Genomic DNA, 21146 nt, shown 5'->3' on the forward strand with positions numbered 1-21146 from the left:
AAAAACCTGTAGATTCTTCCCGTTTACTTTTGATGGAGACGTCTGCGTCGCTCCCGAAGACGCCGCCCCGTCACACTGTGCAGATCTGACGGACGTCGCTTGTCGCGGGAGAGAAAAGTCCCAACGCTGCAAGAAACGCTCTGGCACATAATCTGCTGGTTCCTCCACCATGAGGAGGAGGAGGAGGAGGAGGAGGGAGCAGCTCGCAGATAAGAGATGAGTCGGGTGAAGAAGAGGTCAGAGGAAAAGACACAGAGCTGCATTAGTGTAGTGTCTCGCAGTTCAAGGAATAGCTTTTTTTTTTTATTATTATTTAAAGGTTATTATAGCATTAGTTTACAAAACTGCCACTTGATCGGTCAACCACACAAACTGCATGATCTATGAGAGAGAAGTTACAGTTTAGACTTTTGTAAATTTGTGCAAAATATTCTGTTGCTGATGAATGAAAAAAATGTTTCACAAAATTAGATTATTGGACCTTTTTTTTCTCTTTTTATTCTATTTATCTGAGCTTCATGTTGTCTCGCTGTCGTAAGTTCGAACACGTTGAGAGAACGGTCAGGGATTGGATCTTTTGGTCAAATCAAGGTGAGTTTTTAAACTTAAATATTCAGTTCAATTTTAATTCTTTAGCGCCAAAAACAACAAAGTCACTTCCAGACGAGAGAAAAACTTAATTCCACATGAGCGAGCAGAGGAGACTGGGAGGAAATACAACCTTCAAATAAGAGGAAACCTGCAGAACCAGACTCTAGTTTCATTGTGTAGAATCTACAATATAGAGCAAAATATTCGAGGACAATACATTCAGTGCATAATATGTTGTTTTAAATCTGTACCGTTGTTGAAATATCACAGGATGTTAACTTCTGTGTACATTAGAGTCATGAAACCCCTTTAATTAGCCTGGTGGAGCTCTGGCTTCGCTCTGTCATTACGGGTAAAAGGTCAAGCCGTGCTCATTTTAAAGCTCTGAAAAAATATTCAAATAATCCAGAGTCAGTGGCTCCTCCAGGACTTAACCCTACTGAGGGAAGACGTGAAATTAAAAAAAACAACTTCGGACAGTCTTTTAAATGTCCAACGTCTTTTCACAGATGAAGGGTTTTCTGATGTGAATCCGTCTCACTTTGAACTTTCTCGTATTAATTATTTTCAGTTCTCTCGTCTCAATTCATTCAATGTCTTATGTTGTTTTCTGATTTTGTATATTTTTGATTTTCAAGTTTAATTTGGGGAAAATGCTTCCCCCTGAGCCCCAGGTACACACTGACCACTGACCCAGGTAGGAACAGCTCGTCGGCGCAGTGTTTACTAACCAACGTCACTCCTGAAAGAAGTTTTTTTTTTTTTTTTATTCAATCGAGCAAATAATTATATGGGAAAACATTCGTGGAACGAGCAGCAGTCACAACAATCCGGGTTTCACTAAGTGGAGAAGTAAGTTTCACAGCGTCCTTGCGGGTAATGAAAGAATAAAACGGGTAAATCAAAGCCTTGCCATCATGGGACCGTGTTCATTATAATCTTTATTGCATTTTTATTCAAATTATTTTTCAAAAGACACGGCTCCTCGGGGCTGCGGATTCCCGACGCAAAAGCACAAATCCATTCGAATTGGGCTCCATTTTCAAACGCCGCTCATCAAAACAATATTTTCATTAAAAGCTAAGCATTGCGGATGTTACACTTTTAACAGTGTCGAGTGTGATAGTTTCATGCTTATTAATGACTCCTTTATTCCGGCGTCTGCGCTCCAGAGGTCCCAACAACCTGCGCTGCGCATTAAAGACACCAAACCCTCATTTACACCTACAAACACACTCTTGTTTTTAATGCGTCACTTCAAAGCACCAAGTCGAAGGGGAATAAACTGCAATGTTTTGGGGTTTAAATGAGGAAATAGTTTTCCACTTTGGGGCGTGACGTGTTGACAGCAGGAAGGCGGGTGCAGAGGAGTCGTCGGCCTCTTTGAAGCACAACAAACTGGAATTAATTAGTTTCAATAAGCGTCTGCCTCTCTGGGAGACTTAATTTACATTGGGGGATTAACGGAAGGCTTGTTTCGACCGGTCACTTCAGTCCAGGTGGTCGTGACGGGAAGGAACGAGAGGAAATCAGATTCCTCTCACATCCGTCTCTCGTCACTGGGTTCCTATTAAATCCATTAATTAAATGGAAACGCTGCGTTTTCACTTGAAAGGTCACGCAAACGGGGCCTAAAAAGACCCATTAAAAGTTCACATATGCTAATACGGCATGTTGAATGCAGAATAATACACACGCATTTCATGATATTGGCAATAATGGGAACTAAAAAGTGTGTTTTGTGTTGCAACTTGAAGAATAAACACATTGAAACTGAAGCAGCATTTTGGATCGACGTCTCCGTGGCGATAAATCTGGAGCAAAGAGCTTCAGGTTGAATTCAAACGCAGGTAAACGGGAGTAAAATGATGGTTTTACTTTGTGATATTACTTTTCAGCTCTCTCAGGTCAAACTGCACCTTATTTCAATGAAATAAATTTGAGGATGAGTTGAAGGAACACTGGCTTACTTTTCACTGTTCTTCAGTCTCCATGTGTTTGTACAGTGTGTCTCCACTTTGTCTCTCTCGCTCTCTCTCTCTCTCTCTGGCTCTCTGTACCTTCCTGCAGAATCTCTTACAATAAAACTGGAAGTTTGAGATCTGAGAAAGGATTAGTTTGCTGTTTGATGTCCTATCCTTTTCTTCCTTACGATCCTCTAAACGAAAGTGGTGCAAGCAGAAATCTGTCACCTTTGATGTCTGTTCTACAGAATTTTTTTATTTATTTATTTTCTGGTAAAAGAAGGATTTTTTCTTTTATTGTCACTAACGTTTGCTCATGTGAAGGAATTGTTGGCTTTTTCTCTATTGTAGACTTCAATGTAAATGATGCCTGTGGGGCCTATGCAGGTAGAACATAGGCTGAAAAATAGGTCCTGTGCGGGTTTGTCCTTGGGTTCCAAATTGGCCCATTGCCAAACACCCATGTGGGCTTCATGTAGTATTACATCAGGTATTAGTCTGAGTCCTACCTGGGCTCATGGGGACAATTTGAGCTGAAATATGGACTGCATTTTAGTTTGTCCTCAGGTTTCATATGAGCTCAATGCCAAACCCGATGCAGTATTTTTTTTGTCAACTCATGCAGGACTCTTATGGGTTGCCCAGTCTGAGTCCACGCAAACATTTGCTATTATTGACCCAAGCCCACATACGTGAACCAATATGGCGTCCTCTCCGTTTGTCCGTTTCAACCCAAGTAGCCACGTGTCTGTGGCCACGTTTACACGTACCCGGGTATTATTTATTTTAAAAACAGTGATATTTGTCTGTGTTTGAGCCTTGCATTTACACATAAATGCACCATGAGATGGCTGGAACTTAATAAATCTAAAACTGAATGGAGTCAAAAATGGGATCAGCACCAAAAAAGCATTAAGTCGAAGCAAGTAAAAAAAATTTATATATATGACATCCATAATCCTGCACTGAGCCTTGAGTTTAATCCATCACTTCTCTTGACCAGTATATCTGAGAATCATAACAGGATCCAAATAAAATCAATTGTTTTTATTGATCCCCCCTCAGGGAAGTAATTACTTCACATTTAACCCTTGAATCTATGGTTAACCTTCATTTACAAGGAGCAGCCGTCCACCTCCAAACACAAGCTTACTTCTCTAACCTCACGGCCCCCAATGAGCAGCAATAACTCGCTAAGTCATTCCCGCTTTTTCAGCTAATATAAACTCATTTATTTATATTAGCTTAAACTTGTTTGCAGTGAATGTCGAGTCTGTGTTGATGTAGTAGAAACATTTAATTAGGAAATCTTAATTTTGTTTGCTTTAGCATTGAGCCTCTGGGCAGAATCTGTTTAATTTGTCTTGTGAGCAGAAATGTTAATTTTAGTCTTACGCTATTATTTATTTGTAAAATCAACTCAAGGTCCTTTTGATTCTTGAGTCAGTCATTCTGTTTGATTAATTAGCCTCTTTGTTGACTTTCCAGTCACACTCAGACTTTGCGGGGAGGTTTTCTACACAGCTGAGGGGCTATGGAAGGAAAACAAGCCAAGCTGAGGCTGGAGTCAAAAACCTGTGACTGAATGTTTGGCAAATCAAATCAAATTCAAACAATTTCAGACAAAGGATGGACCGTCAAATCCTGTATAATGACCTCCAAGACATATGGCCAAGTCCAGTTGACCTGATTTAATTGCTTTGAGGCTCCACTAATCCTCTGACGGTGTAACGGTATCCAGCATCGTCCTGGAAGCTGCGAGGTCGAGTCTCAATGGGATCATCAATGGGCATTGGCCATCCATGACCCTGTTAATGGTTCACTGCTTTTACTTACATGTTGGACGGATTCTCACCACTGCAGACGTAGAAAATCCCACAAGAGCTGGAGAGTTTGTGAGCCAGTCATCCAGGAATCACAGCGTGGCCATTGTCAAACTCTCTGAATTCTATATTCTTGGTCATTTCCCCCAAGACAAGACTGTAAGCTTCAGTCTTCCACCTCCACCTGCTCGCAGAAAAAAAAGCAGTATGGAGTTTGTAAACCACTGTGATTAAAGTCATTAACTTTGTCTCTAACATTTTCACAAGCGTTGGGGCTGAGATACATATTTCTTTATAAAATGTTACTGCCTAAAAGATGTCATATTCTCCAGCTGTTCAACTCTTCCTCATGATCTCGTTGGTCCAGAAATCTTGTATTCAAAGTTTCTAGCTTTTCCTTGATTTTCCTCCATTTGAATATTGGATCATCGGCGCATTCAGAATCTGCTGTGTCTGTGTGAGCTGGACTGGCTCCGCCCACACATGCCCATATTGGGAAGAGGATTAAGAGAAATGTAATAACTGATCAGACATTCCAGTTATTGGGACGATTATTACTGTTGGAAAACCATTAGAAAGTCAATTTTGCAAAAATTATGAGCCCTTTAATGATGGTGCATTGAATGATGACGTATTTGGCTTCAAACTGATTATTTTCATGGATATAACATAAAAACAGGAATAATCACCTTCGTGCTTCTACTGGTGGATAACAGATTCAACCAATAGCTAGTTAGCTATAATGCTATGTTTTGTAGGAACTGTTTGATCAATTCGATTCAATGAAGACCCACAGAAATAAACTAGCAAATGTGCTAAATAACAGATTTTTTTTATGGCTGTTTAGCTGCTACTATGTTCAAACCTGAGCTAAGCAACTTAAGAATTGGCTCCTAACTTGAGGGTTTGCCTGCTCTGAGGTTGTCACAATTAAACTTGCCCATATCAAGAAAAACCAAATTCACTGTCCCGTGATTCTTCTTCTTCTTCTTCTTCTTCTTTTTTTATTTAACACTCCTGATCGAAGGAGAGTAGCGGTTTCCTTTTTACTTTTGGGCTGAGGAGCGTTAAATAAGTGAAATCCATTTACCATTTACCTGCAGTGTCATGACACCCAGTCCACATTCACCCGGGAGTTGGTAGTTTGATAGTTGAGTCACCATAATAGCAATCCAACATGGTCGCCTGTCCACTAGAATGCTGGCTTACTCACCATTTGTTCATGTATGTAACGTGTTGCTCTCCGTATGTGTGGTTTAATCAGAAAAATAACTAACAGCGCCAACATGTGTTCTGACACGCTAACTACCCTGTCATCAGAGTTTCTGCCGTTGCTATGTAAAGTGACATCATTTTCAGCATATTGCCGTGTAAACGTCAAACATTTCCTAAACAAAAAACGTTTTCAACATTGTAAACGAGGCCCTGGAGGAAAACCAAGGAACTGTCGAGGAAAAGGCTGTGGAACAGTTGATGTTTAAGCTAGCATGACTAGCGACGACATTAGGAAAAGCTCTTTGACATTTTCAAATCAATCTGCTTCTTAGTCCACACAATGTCACCTTTAATTATTTTGTTTTAATTATTAAAACAAATATCGAACCATCAGCTCTGCAAAGACCTGCCACCGAGTATCCTGAAGTGGAATCTAAACCACGCTACCAAGAAACCAATCCTCGGGTCATATTACAATTAAAAAACCCAAGCTCCCAGCAGATCGTAAGAAATAAATGGATTGTATTTCATTGTGTTTTGATTGGATGACTATTGAATTGCTCGGCTCTATTGTAAGTGAATGTGCTGACTCCAGCAGGTTTGTGCAACAGCCCCACCTACGTTAGATTATTTGGTTTGATCATACAATAAAAAATAAATAAATAAAAAAAGACAGAGAGCGAATATACATGGTAATACTGCTCCCCGACAGAGTGCAGGTTTGATATCTCAGCAAAGAGTTTTTATTTCGCTCAAATGCAGCTACATGAGGAACATTAATTATTACTGTGAGGTCTGAATAACAGCATGTTTAGGACTTCCTTGTCTGAATCGCAGTCAGTGAGAGTCGGTTTTCTTAATCTCACTTGACTTGTGTTGTTTAATCATGAATATTGTATCTTGTTACCCACATTTTAAAGTCAGATTGATGAGGAACACAGACCTCTGTAGCTCTGTAGAGCTTGTGAAAGCCAGATACACTCTGGTGCTCAAGCACACGATCAAAGCCCCCCCCCCTTCCTCCTCGAGCTCCAGAGAGACTAATCGCCTTCCTGCTGGCGGTCTTGCAGCTTGTCGTCTTTGAAGTCCGGGCGTCGGGTGTCATGGCCTCCCAGCCAGCCGGAGAGGCTAAGTCTGCATGGACGCTCTAATCTCGGCTGCCCTGTGAGCGGCCATGGACTTCCTCCGCTGCGCGGCCGAGGCGGCGGCGGCGGCGGCCTCCGTGATGCCGTGGTAGCTGTCCGTCTCCTGCGAGTCCTCGCTGTTCTGCGACTTGGTGCTGTCCTGCGAGTCGGGCTTCTGCCGCCCCGCCCGGCTCTGCTCCTCCTTCAGCTCCACGTAGGAGCGGGAGAAGGTGTGAAAGATGGACGTGACGGGGAACGCCATGAGGAGGATGCCGCTCAGGATGCTGCTCAGCGCCACCACTTGGCCGGGGATGCTCCGTGGCACCATGTCCCCGTAGCCCACTGTCGTCATGGAGATGACCGCCCACCAGTAGCTCCCGGGGATGCTGGTGAACTCCTGCTTGGCGCCCAGCTCGCTCTCGGCGAGAAAAACCAGCGGTGAGAACAGAGCCATGGCCACGCACAGGAACAGCAGCAGCAGGCCGAACTCTCTGGTACACCGCCGCACCGTCAGGCCAAGCGTCTGCAGGCCCAGCGAGTGTCGGGCGAGCCGCATCACGTAGAAGATCCGCAGGGCCCGGAGGACCCGGAGGACGAGCCCCACCTTCTCCAGGTAGTTGTTCCCCGAGCCCGTCGGCTTCCCTCCCACCGACAGAGAGTCCACGATGAGGGTGATGTAGTAGGGGAGGATGGCCACCACGTCGATGACGTTCAGCGGCGTGCGAAGGAACATGCACTTGCTCTGGGTCTGGATGAAGCGCAGCAGGAACTCCAGCGAGAACCAGCCAACGCACACCGTCTCCAGAACGAAGATGTTGTGGCACCGCTGGGAGCACTCGCCCTGCAGAGGAGAAGGGAGACAGTCGCGTTAGGGATTGTGTTCGGTTACGCAACAGCAACAACACCCTTTGTAAGTGGGAGACAGCCGGCCCAAAAGTGTTTCTGACGAACAGGCAGCAGCACGGAGGCAGTCATTAAGAAAGCATTTTTAAAGAACGTCTCTTGACTCGGAGGCTCGCCGTTGACAGACATGTTCGGTATGTCAGGTCTCGCAACCATAAACGGTGAGCGAGTTTTCTCCCAGAGCAGACAACTGATGAAATATTGTCGAAGCGTTAAGCAACAGCCTTGATTATCTGAAACCCGACGAAGTCTCACATCCAAACCTGAGTGATCAAAAGGTAAAAGGTGGGAGACGATATTGCGCAAGAAATTCGGATGTGCTGTGAGTTTAAGAGATGAAATATCCCTCTCTTTAATTTTAATTTTTTTTTTCAGGACCGCTGTTCATAAATATTTGAAAATATAATTATAAGAGATTACTTGGGTATTAAGTCAAAATCACCCCTGGAGGAGATCATGAAATACAGCGCATGGGCTTGTTTTTCATTTCTCTGCCATCAATGAGTATGTTAATCACCAAACATAAAAATAAGTTTGCTGTGCAACAATTTCCTGTTTAATAATGGATGAGGATGCATGACAGCCAGTAGATCTCATAAAACTGACAAAAATGTGCAGTGATTCTTCCTGTTTTGTGAACAACAGGAAACCAAGGCGGATGGATCAAATTATGGAATTTCACTGAAAAGATCCAAATCTTATATGCAAGACGTGTGAAAGTCATTTTAATTCAGGACATTTAGTTGGACTGAACCAATGAAAATGACAATATAACAAAATACTAGAAATATTTTTGCTTTTCTTTTAGTTCAAAAACACAGTGGATTCTGAAAATGTTCTTATATTTACAAACTCTGTCTTGTAAAAATGCATTCATACTTGCCACAGTCTTTCCATCACGACAAACGTCTGACTACGCCCTCACCTTGGAAGCTAATGCTAATATGCTAACACTCAGGGAGCTAATTGATTTGATCTCGGTTGCGACAATTTCTATGCAGTTCTCAATCTTTCGGTCTGAAACAGTGCAACTTAAGAAAAGAAACGGGTGGCAGTTAATGTTCTTATTGGTGTTTTTACACTTTGTACGACATTAACGTTAAAAGATTCTAGTTTTGGCCAAATGGGCCACATCTTCAATACTTCCTTGTCAATGTCCATCCTGGTGCTGAGTTTGGTCTCTAGAGTCTATCAAAGAAAATCCTGCGTGAAAAATGTGCACTTGTGTGTTAAAAAGACATTTAGTTGTCCATTAGAACTCTGTTTACATTAAATGTCTGAATGTACAAAATCACGAGAATGGAAGCAAACGCTCTTCTTTTGCGTTTCAGTCAGCCTCATGCATTTTTTAAGCGAGCACACTCAGTTCTGTACATGGCACAGTCTTTGCCCTTGAGACATCAAACTTTCTAAACCCATTAGTGGCCATGTAAATGACTGATCGACAGAGCTGGAGCTGCGGTTTCTCCACGTGCGGCGGCAGAGGCAGTAAACCGCCAAACTGAGAGTTCACAAAATAAAATGAGGGCGAAGCGCTTGACGGACTGTATACTGGGGCAACGCTGCGTGAGTGCGGCGAGGGAGGGCTGATCTCAGCTGGAAAATTACCCTTTCTGACAGATTAGAGTAGCTTCAAGCGTTCTCCATTCAGCACCAGTGAATTTTGAGTGTCTCAAAATAGCTGTTACTGGAAATGAATTGAGGTAGACGGCTGTCCCCGCTGATTGTCATCGGAGACGGTCGGATGTGATATCGGTGAACCACGGCTGGGAGGTTTTCAAGTGAAAACACAAAAGTTCCTTTGTGTTTTGTCTTTCTTCGTGTTCACAAGACGACGGAGCTCGGCGCCACTGGAGGTTACCGAGAAATCAAAAGAGGAGGGTTTCTATCGACAGTAAGGTGGTGTGAATACATTATTCAGAGAAGAGCTTGGTTACCAGCATTTCATAGGTCTGCCTCCCGTCACATCAAGGCAAATAGCAGCTTAAGTTCCCCTCAGAGAATCAGTGTTTTCACAGACTTCAGTACGCAGCTGAATTAAAATGAACATGAGGGATTGGGCTCTTTGGCTCAGCGCGGCTCCACATTCCTCAGCCAGCTGCTGCCAGGCCCAACGTTTGAGAAATTATACAGTGACTACGAGGTTAAGAGCAGATTGTTCGCTTCACTCCGCACACGACTTTCAGCCAAATTGGCACCAAAAATGATAAACAAAAACTGTCTTTGTTCACAGACTTCTGTTTTTCAAAGGCAAGCTTACAGAAATAATCTGCTGTATATGAATGTTGTTTTGTTTTGTTTTGTTTTTTTGAATAAAACAACAGAGCATCTATTTGAAAATGAAGCTCATAAAATAATTTTTCTTTTGCGATATTTGGATAAACTTTTAATCTTGCTTACATATGTGGTAAAGTTGAAATCTACCCACTGAAATAGGCTTTTTCAAGCATTTACTGAGCAAATTCAACAATAAATGTAATGTGGTAAATGTGAGGACATCATACGTATTTAGCTTTCTTCTTAAGGTTAAAGAACATGCGCTTGGGTTTTCAAAGTTTGAGGCGTCACGACGGGAGAACAGCGCGTAAACACGTCAACGGCGTGTTGTAAAAAACTACTTGCCTGAAAAGAAGAAATCAAGATAGTTATGAGTGAACTGAAGCCATCATGTTCTTAATGAAACCACCTTTTGATCCTCCAGTGAAATTAATGGCATGACGACCAACAGATAACATTCATTTTCAACCATTTCTTTGACATTGAGTACTGAGGAATTATATAATTGGTAATATCTTCTTTGTATCCTTTACACCACAAGTGTCAAAATCAAGGCCAAATGTGGCCCGCCACATTATTTTATGTGGCCCGTGAAAGCTTAAAGGTCTGACTGTCTTAAAATAAATACCGTATTGTTCCTAATAGACTCGCAGGGCCCGAGTGCAAGCCTTTTGGTGTGCGTCTTTTGGGAACATGTGAGTGCAGGTTCAAATATTCTATAAAATACGGTAATGACATGCAAGTAGTTCTGCACTTGCGCATATCCAGATTAGCTGCTTTTATGAGGCTTAAAACAGCCATTTGTCACTCTCTACTACCCACATCCTACAGGCAGAGTGCGCTGTGCACCCCAAAGTGATGATGAAAGGAGGAACTGTTTCTGACTGCTGAGCCGAGGGACACGTCTGGATGTTTACCAAAGATGAGTTTACTGTAAGTTTTGAATGTAAATAAAGAAGGAAGATATCCAATTGGAAATTATGATTCTGACTTTTCATTCATCCGACATACCAGCAATCAACATGTCAATTAAGTTTCCTGGTGTCGCATCTCTGTGGCTTTAAGCATGATCTTGACACCTTCTTCTTTGTTGAGTGATCGCTGCCTCAAATCCTAATGGTCATTTTTTGTGAATTCACTCGCTGACGCGACTCTCCAGCTCATTTGGTAGTGTTGGGCAGACACCAAGTAACTAAGTAACCAACCACCCAAACACCCACCCTCAATGGCCCCATACCAACCAACCAACCAACCAACCAACCACCCAACCCTTAATGTCCCCACACCAACCACCCAACCAACCAACAAACCACCCAACCTTCAATGTCCCCACACCAACCACCCAAACAACTAACCCACTCTCAATGTCCCCATACCAACCAACCAACCAACCAACTACCCAAACCCCAATGTCCCCACACCAACCATCCAACCACCCAACCAACCCTCAATGTCCCCACGCCAACCACCCAACCAACCAACCAACCAACCAACCAACCAACCATCCAGCTCTCAATGTCCCCACACCAACCATCCAACCACCCAACCAACCCTCAATGTCCCCACACCAACCACCCAACCAACCAACCACCCAACCAACCAACAAACCACCCAACCTTCAATGTCCCCACACCAACCACCCAAACAACTAACCCACTCTCAATGTCCCCATACCAACCAACCAACCAACCAACTACCCAAACCCCAATGTCCCCACACCAACCATCCAACCACCCAACCAACCCTCAATGTCCCCACGCCAACCACCCAACCAACCAACCAACCAACCAACCAACCAACCAACCAACCAACCATCCAGCTCTCAATGTCCCCACACCAACCATCCAACCACCCAACCAACCCTCAATGTCCCCACACCAACCATCCAACCAACCAACCAACCCTCAATTTCCCCACACCAACCAACCAACCAACCATCCAACCCACAATGTCCCTACACCAACCACCCAACCCATCCCATGTCTCGCACTGCTCAAAATATGGACACACATGTTGATGGTCAGTGTTCACACCATTGGTTGAAATCAACGACACGGCAGAACAACAGAAGTTGAGTGGTTAGATGAGCAAACGTCTCACATCGTGGTTTTTATATATTTCATTATTTGCAAAATTGGTTTGCCAAAACAATCATCTGGCAATTCTAAAGCTTCGACATGCTCTTGTGGCTTCGTGTTTCAAAGTTCAGCTCAGGATCGAGCTCGTAACCACATGCTGCTCAGCGACGAGCACACGAGGCCCAAAACAAAGGAGAACTCCGAACCAGCCTGCTTCACACTCCCGCCGCCTCGCTGCTCCTCACGTCTGTTTGTGTGACACATCATCAACTGATCCCATCTCTTTCTTCGAATCCGATCAGCGTTATTTGTGTTGTTGCTTTTTTTCCGAAAGGCTTTCAGCCTGAGTGCATCCGCGCCTCCCGCCCGTCCTCCGATGTACGCGGAGGATCAAATTAAATGCACGCAATTATCCGTCTGAGCGATCGGGATGCGCCGACCCCGTCACAGCTGAAGACAAGCATGGAAAGCAAACAGCGCATGAAGCGACGGCTCACTTCTGATCGGCGGAGATTAACCGGAGAGGCTCTTATTCGACAAGCAGAACCGATCCGAGACGCCTTCACCCTCGACGCACCCAGAGCTTTTAGCGGATCTGTTCGCCACCGCCGTTCGCTCGGCGCACGGGGAGCTTCAGTCTGTGCTGAGCGACGGTGTGCCAGATCCGGTTTCAACACTTTTCTCTCTCGCTTCCAGAAAATATCTCCAAAAAAGCTTCTTCACTTAGCAAGAATCGCGTTACAGGGTGTTTGGGTTTTCTTTTCCAGCTCCTCTCACGCAATCAGGCAGCGTTTTATTCCAAGTCAAGTTCAATAAATTAAGAGCTGAGGTTTAATAAAGTATCAATTGAATGTGTGTTTTTACAGTTTGACATATTTTGTGCCATAATGACCTTCCAATTTAAACTTTAAGGTTTTTCTTTTTTGTAGATATGATGAAAATGTCTCCATTTATGCAAAAACACGACACCACAATCTCAACATTTTAATAAAACCTTCTGGTGCAAAATACAGTGAAATGTCCCAAAAATAACTTGGCTCTGAATTTGAAGCCGTCGTATGTGTGGTGAGCACATTTCGTTAAAGAATTATTGATGCCGGAAGTTCGTCTCTTTCCAACTTTACTGAGTATTTTCTTAAATTCTTAAAAAACAAATGAAACACTTAATCCGGTTAAAACCCATTTGAACATGCGTCACTTAAGATTGTAATGAGTATAACATCGCAGGAATTTATGTATAGTGTTTTACATTTAAAATTTTCTGTAAAAAAACAAACAAAAAAAACTATGGAAGAGTATCAAAAAAAACATTTTTTCAGGAGAAAATATGTTAAAATACTGTTGTTCTTTTCCTGAGTCACTCATTTATAGTGATTCAGCATGACATTATCAGTATGAAACAGTTTTACAGATTTTCACTGTCATGGTTTAAAATCTACATACATTTTTTACAGTGTACTGTTCAGCAATATTTGGATTTCTAAAAGTTTCACCTTACATTTATGCCAGTTTATTGCTCATACGAAGTGGCACGGGCTTGAATCCAACTTTTTTTTTTTTTTTTTTTGCAGCGTGCCAATTTGTGTGAAATGATCATATTTCAGCAATAAGAGAAACAGTATCCATCCACCCATCAGGTAAAGACGACTTCGTTATGAGAGGGACATGGAGGATGGAGCCAGCTGACAGTGGGTGAGAAGACGGGAGGGTCTGAATGGAGACCACCACAGAGACAGACACATTCACATGAACACCGAGTGCCAATTTTAAATGACTAATCAACATAATCACCGTGTGTCTTTGGGCTGGTGGGAGGAAGTCGGAGCACCTGGAGGAAACCCACGCAGACTCTTTGGACGGCCAGGCAACAGCGCACAGCAGTATCGTCCTACACGCTGCTATAATATATATCATTACACACTAAGTCCACAACTGGCACCATTTACATTTAGGGAGGTTGGAATTATGATATTCTCACAGGACAAAGAGGAATTTGGAATCTGAACATCAGTGCCAGAAATGGCCTCCTAAAGGGGTCGTTTTAAAAAACATTTCATCTGTTGATGGTGTTTGAGGAAAAGACACTCGCTTGTGTTAACATGTGGTGGGCAGATTCATGCAAATGTGGATAACATCTGTATTGTTATTGATTCGTGCCACTCGAATGTGATCAATTCTTCAGTTTCCGTGTGTGTTTTGTGTGTGTGCAAATGTGTTTGTGTGAGAGTGCATCGATTTTATACAAGCGTCTGAAAAACCATGCGAAAGAATAAGCACTGCTTGAATGTTTAAATTCACTCTCAAGAGTTAATTAGATGGTTTCTGTTGGGAAATAAAATCTAATTATCACAAAGTGTTTTGTGTTTCTCTATGAACTAAATTCTTTCCTGGTTTGGACCAAAAGAAAACAACTCAAAAGTAATTTAAAGTCACAGGAATGTATTAAAAATCAACAATTTGATGATGCATCTACCTTAGAGTCAAAAAATGAAAGTTAAAGATCCTGTCCACATGAGCCACAACGATCTTTTTTCTCCATGTCTTTCTTAAAAAATGTTCTGTCCATACATACGGCACTATGACAAAACGATGTAGTACATATGCCAGGCCTTTAGGTGGCACTGTAACTGCCAAAAAAACACGGCGATGACATCATCGTTTTCCACAAATGTGGGTCTTGGAAGCCGAGGCGGCGTTTTCAGGCTCCGTGTGGATGATTGGCCAAAACCAATCTGGTTCCACGATACAGCGTTTTCACGTGGGCGGGGCCTGAGACACACTCAATTAATAATTTCTTATAAGTTCATATCTAAGATCTATTTGAATGCAAGGAAGATCTTAACCTCCCAGCTCGTCAGACTCAAGTGAACTAAAACCACCGAGGAAGCACCACTGAGGCAGAAGGACTCAGTGTTTTCTGTCAGCTATGTCATGATGTGGCCTCCATCATTCCCACTTCTGGTTATAAATGTTCTGGCTGCAGTTTGGAGAAAGTTGAGGATTGAAAAAAACAACCACAACCAAAAAAAACACCCGTAAGGACAGAGTGTATTTTTAGCCTGGTGGCAGAAACAACAACCTGCCAAAGCTCCCTGGGACAGACTCCCGGTAACCTCGCATTACAAACCCATTTGTGCCTATTTAACAGGTAACATCTGAGCGGCAGCACAAGGTCACATGACCATCATCTGCATTAACTCAACACTGTCAGTCAAGTGCAGCTTTCTCTCCTGGTCTCGGTACACTTCCCCTCGATTTTAAACCGACTCTGTGTTAAAAACTGCTGAATGCTGGAGTTCATGTTATTTCAGGATTGCAGGCAGAGCGGAGAGACACAGGAAGGTACAGACAAACCAGCCTGAGGGAGGAATGGGAGCAGATAGAAGTCATTTCACACAAATTATTACAAATAGAGCCTTGTTTCCCACCATGCTAATGGCTTAGTGACCTTCTGCGAGTTGAAAAATCTCTCCCAATGCCCGAATATTACCCAATCAGTCATTTTCTCACCTCAACTCAATAAAGCCGCTGTTTGTTCCCTCAGTACTTTGGTGCAAACTCCCTCCCGAATCTTCATTTGCAGGCAAATTAGCGTGTTCAGACCCAGATACAGTAGTGCAACTTCAGATACTTTGCCGTGAACGTTTTTGAAGATCTTACTGATTATCCTCTTTGCCTGGACGAAAAGAATCCGACCCAGTTTATGTATTTTTTTCACTGAGGTGAAAACACTGCTGTAAGGCGGAGAACTCGCCTTGACCCAAGCTGTTTCTGTTGCGTGTCAAAATGAAGTCTGCTGGGTACCTCTTATTGTACTTATTGTACTTTATCCTGCAAACCTGAACGCATCATTGAGGCCTTGTTTACATGACAATGGTGCTCAGCGCCACTACACACACCACTTTTACACCGCAAAGCCCTACCAAGTTTATTAAGTCTTGATTTTAGTCAAAATGTGTCGTCCAACTTGATTCAAGATAATTCTTCTTTCAAGACAAACCATTTTAAACTAGAGCTACGCTCAGTAGAGCGCGGACCAACTCGTGGCCTGGCATGCCTACGACATTATTTTCTGCCGGTTCCGTGTAAATGGACAACATTTCCAGAACGTTGCCATGTAAATGCAAAACTTGATGCATTTTAACTTGAAACGTGTAAAAAGGTCTTTATACGATTTAATGTCTGGGTGTGAATTTACCTTTTTTTATTCATTTATTTTATTTAACTTTCATATATTTATATTTAACCCTTTTACAGCTTTTTAAAAAATATATATTTTTAATAATTAATATTGTTATAATTAATATTATTTTTAGTCCATTTTTTCCATTTCCCTGTGTGTTGGGCAGTTTGTCAATCAGGTTGTCGATTATTTTCATCATCTTGGCCAAAAACTGCTTTTCTTTCATGTGGGATTGTTTCTCTCTGAAAAAACAAAATACAAACTTTGCAAAAAAAAACAGACTGCAATGCACTTGAGACACTTGCAAACCTCTTATGAACGTTATATTCTTTGGAGGTTCCTCTGGGAATTCCTTCAGTGGCATCCCAGCGCGACGAATGAGCAGCCAGCCATCGACTTCCAGCCTGCAACAGTAGGAAATGCCTTCCTCTGCACTGGAAGCCTTATTTACATCCTGTTCTCCACCGCAGTGACAGGCCAAACTCCCCACGGGGGTCATTACAGTTTCCGCTAATCTCAACCGAAGATATCGGTGGCCGTTGCTCGCTCTCGCCCCGGCTCCCGAACGTTAAAAGTGCGGCGGACAGAAAGCAGCGGCGGTAACGTTCTTTCGGAGTGATTTTCAAACTGCCGGTGCGCCAAACCCACTGCAGCTCATTTGCATTAACCAGCGAGTCGATACGGACGGTGATCGCTGCCTTCAAACAAAAGAAACATATTCTGAGTAATGTTTTACTTGAAAGGAACATTTCGACTCGGTCGTCTGGGACCTCGAACGCTCTCCGTGATTTGATTAGATTTCGGCGAACAGCAGCTTCATGCCACCCGGGAGAATTATCAGTCAGTGCATTTCAGAAAAAGCGTCTCTTTGTGCTCGCAGAGGGACAAGACAATTTGAGTGGATGGAGGAGAAAACACAGTGTTTACTAATGCCAACGTTTCCAATGGTAAGCAGAGAAACAGCATGATGACTCTTTACGTCTGCGGCGGTTTGTGTTTACGTGTCGAGCTTCTTGTTGCGCCGCAGGGAGGAGCGATCACAGCTGGAGCTTTTCTGTCACAGTAAGTAAGAAAAGCTTTTTAATCGGTCGCCTCATCATGAGTCCAAATGGAAATGGACAGTGGACACCATCAGACTACGCTGAGCTGTTTCCAGATTTACTTTCCAACGTTTCTTTTTCTCGCTCATGTGGAATTCTTGGTTTTTCTCTGTAAAGCTTCGGAAATGGACTTGAATTGAATATAAATTAAATTTCTGTGTTAACATTGGTAGGTTTTTGAGCATCTTAACAAATTGAAATCCAATCAAAATAAATAAAACTTTTTTGCACATATACTATATATTATATATAATGTCACGACTCCCAGTTCGTGTGTGTGTGTGTGTGTGTGTGTGTGTGTGTGTGTGTGTGTGTGTGTGTGTGTGTGGTTTCATAACAAAAACAAACGGATAGACAGAGATTCACGTCACAATATGCGACGGGAGCGTCATCTTCCGTGTTTACAGTTTGACTGCTGTGAAGAAAATGGACACAGTGAAAGCTGCTTGTTTTCTACGTTTTACGTTATTTTCTCGCTCCAAATAAATGGACAGTGCGCCGTTATCGCCAAACAGGAAATGATTCACACAATTCGCAACATTTTGTTTTCGTTCCAGGATTCTGATTGGCTATCACAGCTTCATGCTTCTCGTTACACTGCCCCCTACACGTTTGACATGCTCATAGTAGCTCTGAACCAGGTGTATATGTCGGTCCGTGTAAATTTTTAATTTTTATTGGAAACAATTCAGAGCTCTCTCTGCAGCTGCTGTTCTTCAAACTGCAAGACACGCTCCAAAAGAGGCGTTGAATGTGAATATCACAGCCTGAGTCAAACAACTGTGTTGGGACCCATCATCATTGTGGACCAATCTGATCCGAGGGCCAACACTTTAGTGGAGGCTGCCGTCGAGTCAGAGGAACAGCGCAACTTTAACTGATGGCGACACCGGCAGTGGACCTCAACCCTTTTAATTTGAAAGTCTGATGGCTCATTTGTTTTTGTTTTGCCGATTCATTAAAGTATAGCAACAACTTGAAAAAAAAAAAAAAAAGGAAACAATCAGGCGTAAGTGAAGACAAGAGGATAATTGGGAAAACGAGGGAAGGTCCCAGTAGCAGATGCAGGCCACTTTTAGGCGTACCTGGGATTTTACAAAAACAGATATTTCTCCCTTTATTTTTACAAAAAATTCTGTTTTTGCAACAACCCAGGAAGGCATCATTTTGTCTTTTCCCTCTGTGTCATGAGGTTCACCTGTGTTCTCCCCTTCCCAGCGTATTTAAACTCTTCTCCCTCTGTTGTCGGTGTCAGTTCGTCTCGTTTCATCCCCGATCCTCCACCGTTAATCTGGGTCTCTCCTTTTACCCCATTTGATCATTTTTGGACTCTGCTGTGTTTTAAGGATTAACCTCTGGACACTTCTGCCTCTGGACTCTGTTTTTTTACGGAACTTTGTTTGCGAGTCTACTTTTGGATCCATCACGATTCCCGACAACCACACACTAGTGGCCCAACATGAAAACTACATCGTTATCGGCGTTTAGTTTTCAAAACTGTGTGAACGCGAGACGTTTTCTCGAACAAAAATGTGAAATGATGGTGTTTTCCCCTGGAGCGTAGTCGTGTAAACATGGCCTCAGATTATACTACGGTCTAGTTCATAGTGTTACAGCCTGATTCCAGCGGAGTCGTACGACTATGAGAAAGGTTAACAAAAGTTCTTGTATAAAATATGGCAATACATTCCTCCGTCGAAAAAGGAGAAAACAAATAACTCCACAGTTCACCAGGTATTATTTACCCAAACTGCACACGAGGAGCACAAATCTTTCCCGCTGTGATGGATGGCACATTTCTGGGAGCATGAACAGCCGTACGTCGGACTCTCAGTCAGCAGCAATGACTGATGCACGCCTCCTATTTTCAGCCCTGACTAAGGTAAAATTATGCCTCCTTTTTCCAGCTGCACACATTTCTCTCCCTCGCGCTCACACACAGACACACAGACACACACACACACACACACACACACACACACCCTGCTCCACTGTGATGATATATAACCACGGTAGCGGTGTTCTTTAAAGCGGCAGGGATTTACATCACAATGGAGAGGACCAGGCTGTGAGGCTCCACTAGAGTCACTGAGAGGTTAGAGCAACAGCTCGGCCTCCCGCAAGACATGAATGGTCACAGAAACACAGCTTTCAAAGACGCTTGTGTGGACGGAGTTAGCAATTCTGAAGGCAGGAAATTGAGAAAACACTTGAGATGCTTAATCCTCCATTCATCCAGACAGTGGGGGTGAGCGGGCGTAAAATGTGAAACGCAATCGAGCTTCTTTTTCCTGTGGTTTCTGCTCGTCTGTGAGGGAGAGACACAGGGAGGAGACAGAGTCTCTGAGTCACTGGATGTTTCTCCAAAGAGCCACATTAGATGAGACCAACAGGCTGAGTGCCTCTCATCGCAGGCGGCTCCTCAAAAACCTTCCAACGCTAAAATGAGTGTTACCCGCTTGTTCCAGTTAAAACTTCATTTACCAGAGATTATATTTGTTCTTTTGTGCTCGTTTTCACCAAACAATTGCCAAAATCAATGCCGCTGATTGTTGTTTCTAATGAAGACAAATCTCTGTTGTGCTGCGCCTTCGCCACTATCTTACTCAGGTGCTGTTTACACAAGAACAACGACTGAAAACGATCAATGATTTTACTATAAACACTAAGAAATGCTTAATTCTTCACGATTCGGTGTCGTGTTTTTTGTAATAAAACCACAAATTCAAAGAATATATACAATGTAAACGTTCACGCTCCTTTAAACCGTCTTTGTGTCCTACACACATGGTTTTAGCCAGCGAGCCGCCCAGCCGTCCAGCCGTCATTTGGATGGTCAATTTTCGGAAAAGACGGCCAGAAAAATAGCCTACACGTCTACTCAGTATCTGCCATACAAAATAAATGTCTCCACTTATGCAGATGATGGTGTAGTAAATGTATCTTGTTGGAGAAGTTGTAGTATTTCACTTTAGAGGTGTTAAAGACAAGAATGAGCTCTTATACATGTATTCTTGCTCTCTTCGAGCTGTTTACCTGAGGAGCCAACAAGAGAAGAAAAAAGAAACAAAAAAACCTACATTCGGTAATGAGCACAGTGGAGCCTTGAAGCTCATTGATGCTCTACATATACATGAAAACAGATTCGTACACTTCACACGGTGTGAGCAACAAGGCCTTTCCTTCTGTGAGTCTAACGCAACTGGAACGAGCATTTGCCATTGGCCTTATACCAAGAAAAAGATTGGAGATATTTTTTGAGAAAGAAGAAGAGGGAAGTCAAGAGCAGCTACAATGGCGTCAGCGTAAGGTAGAATTAATGTCTGACATTGAGAAAAAAGGGACAATCCGAGGCAACGTTTCAGTTGTTAAACAACTTGTGGCATCACACAGCCACTCAAGAACTCCCATTTAGTATCTACAGCTAAACTCAACACTGCCCCCAAATGGCCACTGCTGGTACTGCATAGGCATTAGCTTCCAAGAAGAAGAAAAAAATGAGCTGGTAGTGATGGTTCAATCAAAAACAAAAACATTTAGTTCATTTGTGATAAGTGATTCTCCATAGTTCACCTCTCCATCTTTTTTTTTTTATCAAATCTGTATATTTTGTCTTATTGATTCATCCAATGGCTCAATACTCCTCAGCTACTTCGTGTTCGACTCCTGTTTTGAGGTAGAAGACATCACATTAACAACCATTAACTCTGATCTGTGCAAATTAGCTTCAACAATTTCCTCAGGTTCGGAGGGAATCCAAAGGTGCCACAACAAAATCTATTTCGCTCCATCCAAAAACCTTTTGGGCATCAAGACAAACATCAAAGATGACTGACGTTTGTATTGTCCTTTCCTAATATTGTTTACTTCCTGTCTGAATTCACTGAG

The 21146-nt window shown here is 42.8% G+C and overlaps 1 protein-coding gene across 1 annotated transcript in view; it reads right to left on the reverse strand.

Annotated features, from left to right (window-relative positions):
* Positions 1–6280: 6280 nt before the first annotated feature.
* Positions 6281–21146, reverse strand: part of kcng2 (potassium voltage-gated channel, subfamily G, member 2) — a 32859-nt gene continuing 17993 nt past the window's right edge. The window contains exon 3 of the mRNA XM_080484247.1: positions 6281–7558. Coding sequence (XP_080340373.1) covers positions 6722–7558 — 837 coding nt within the window. The 3' untranslated portion in view covers positions 6281–6721. The remainder of the gene's footprint in view (positions 7559–21146) is intronic.

Source organism: Lipophrys pholis, assembly GCF_963383615.2.
Source record: "Lipophrys pholis genome assembly, chromosome: 17".
Taxonomy (NCBI): Eukaryota; Metazoa; Chordata; class Actinopteri; order Blenniiformes; family Blenniidae; genus Lipophrys; species Lipophrys pholis.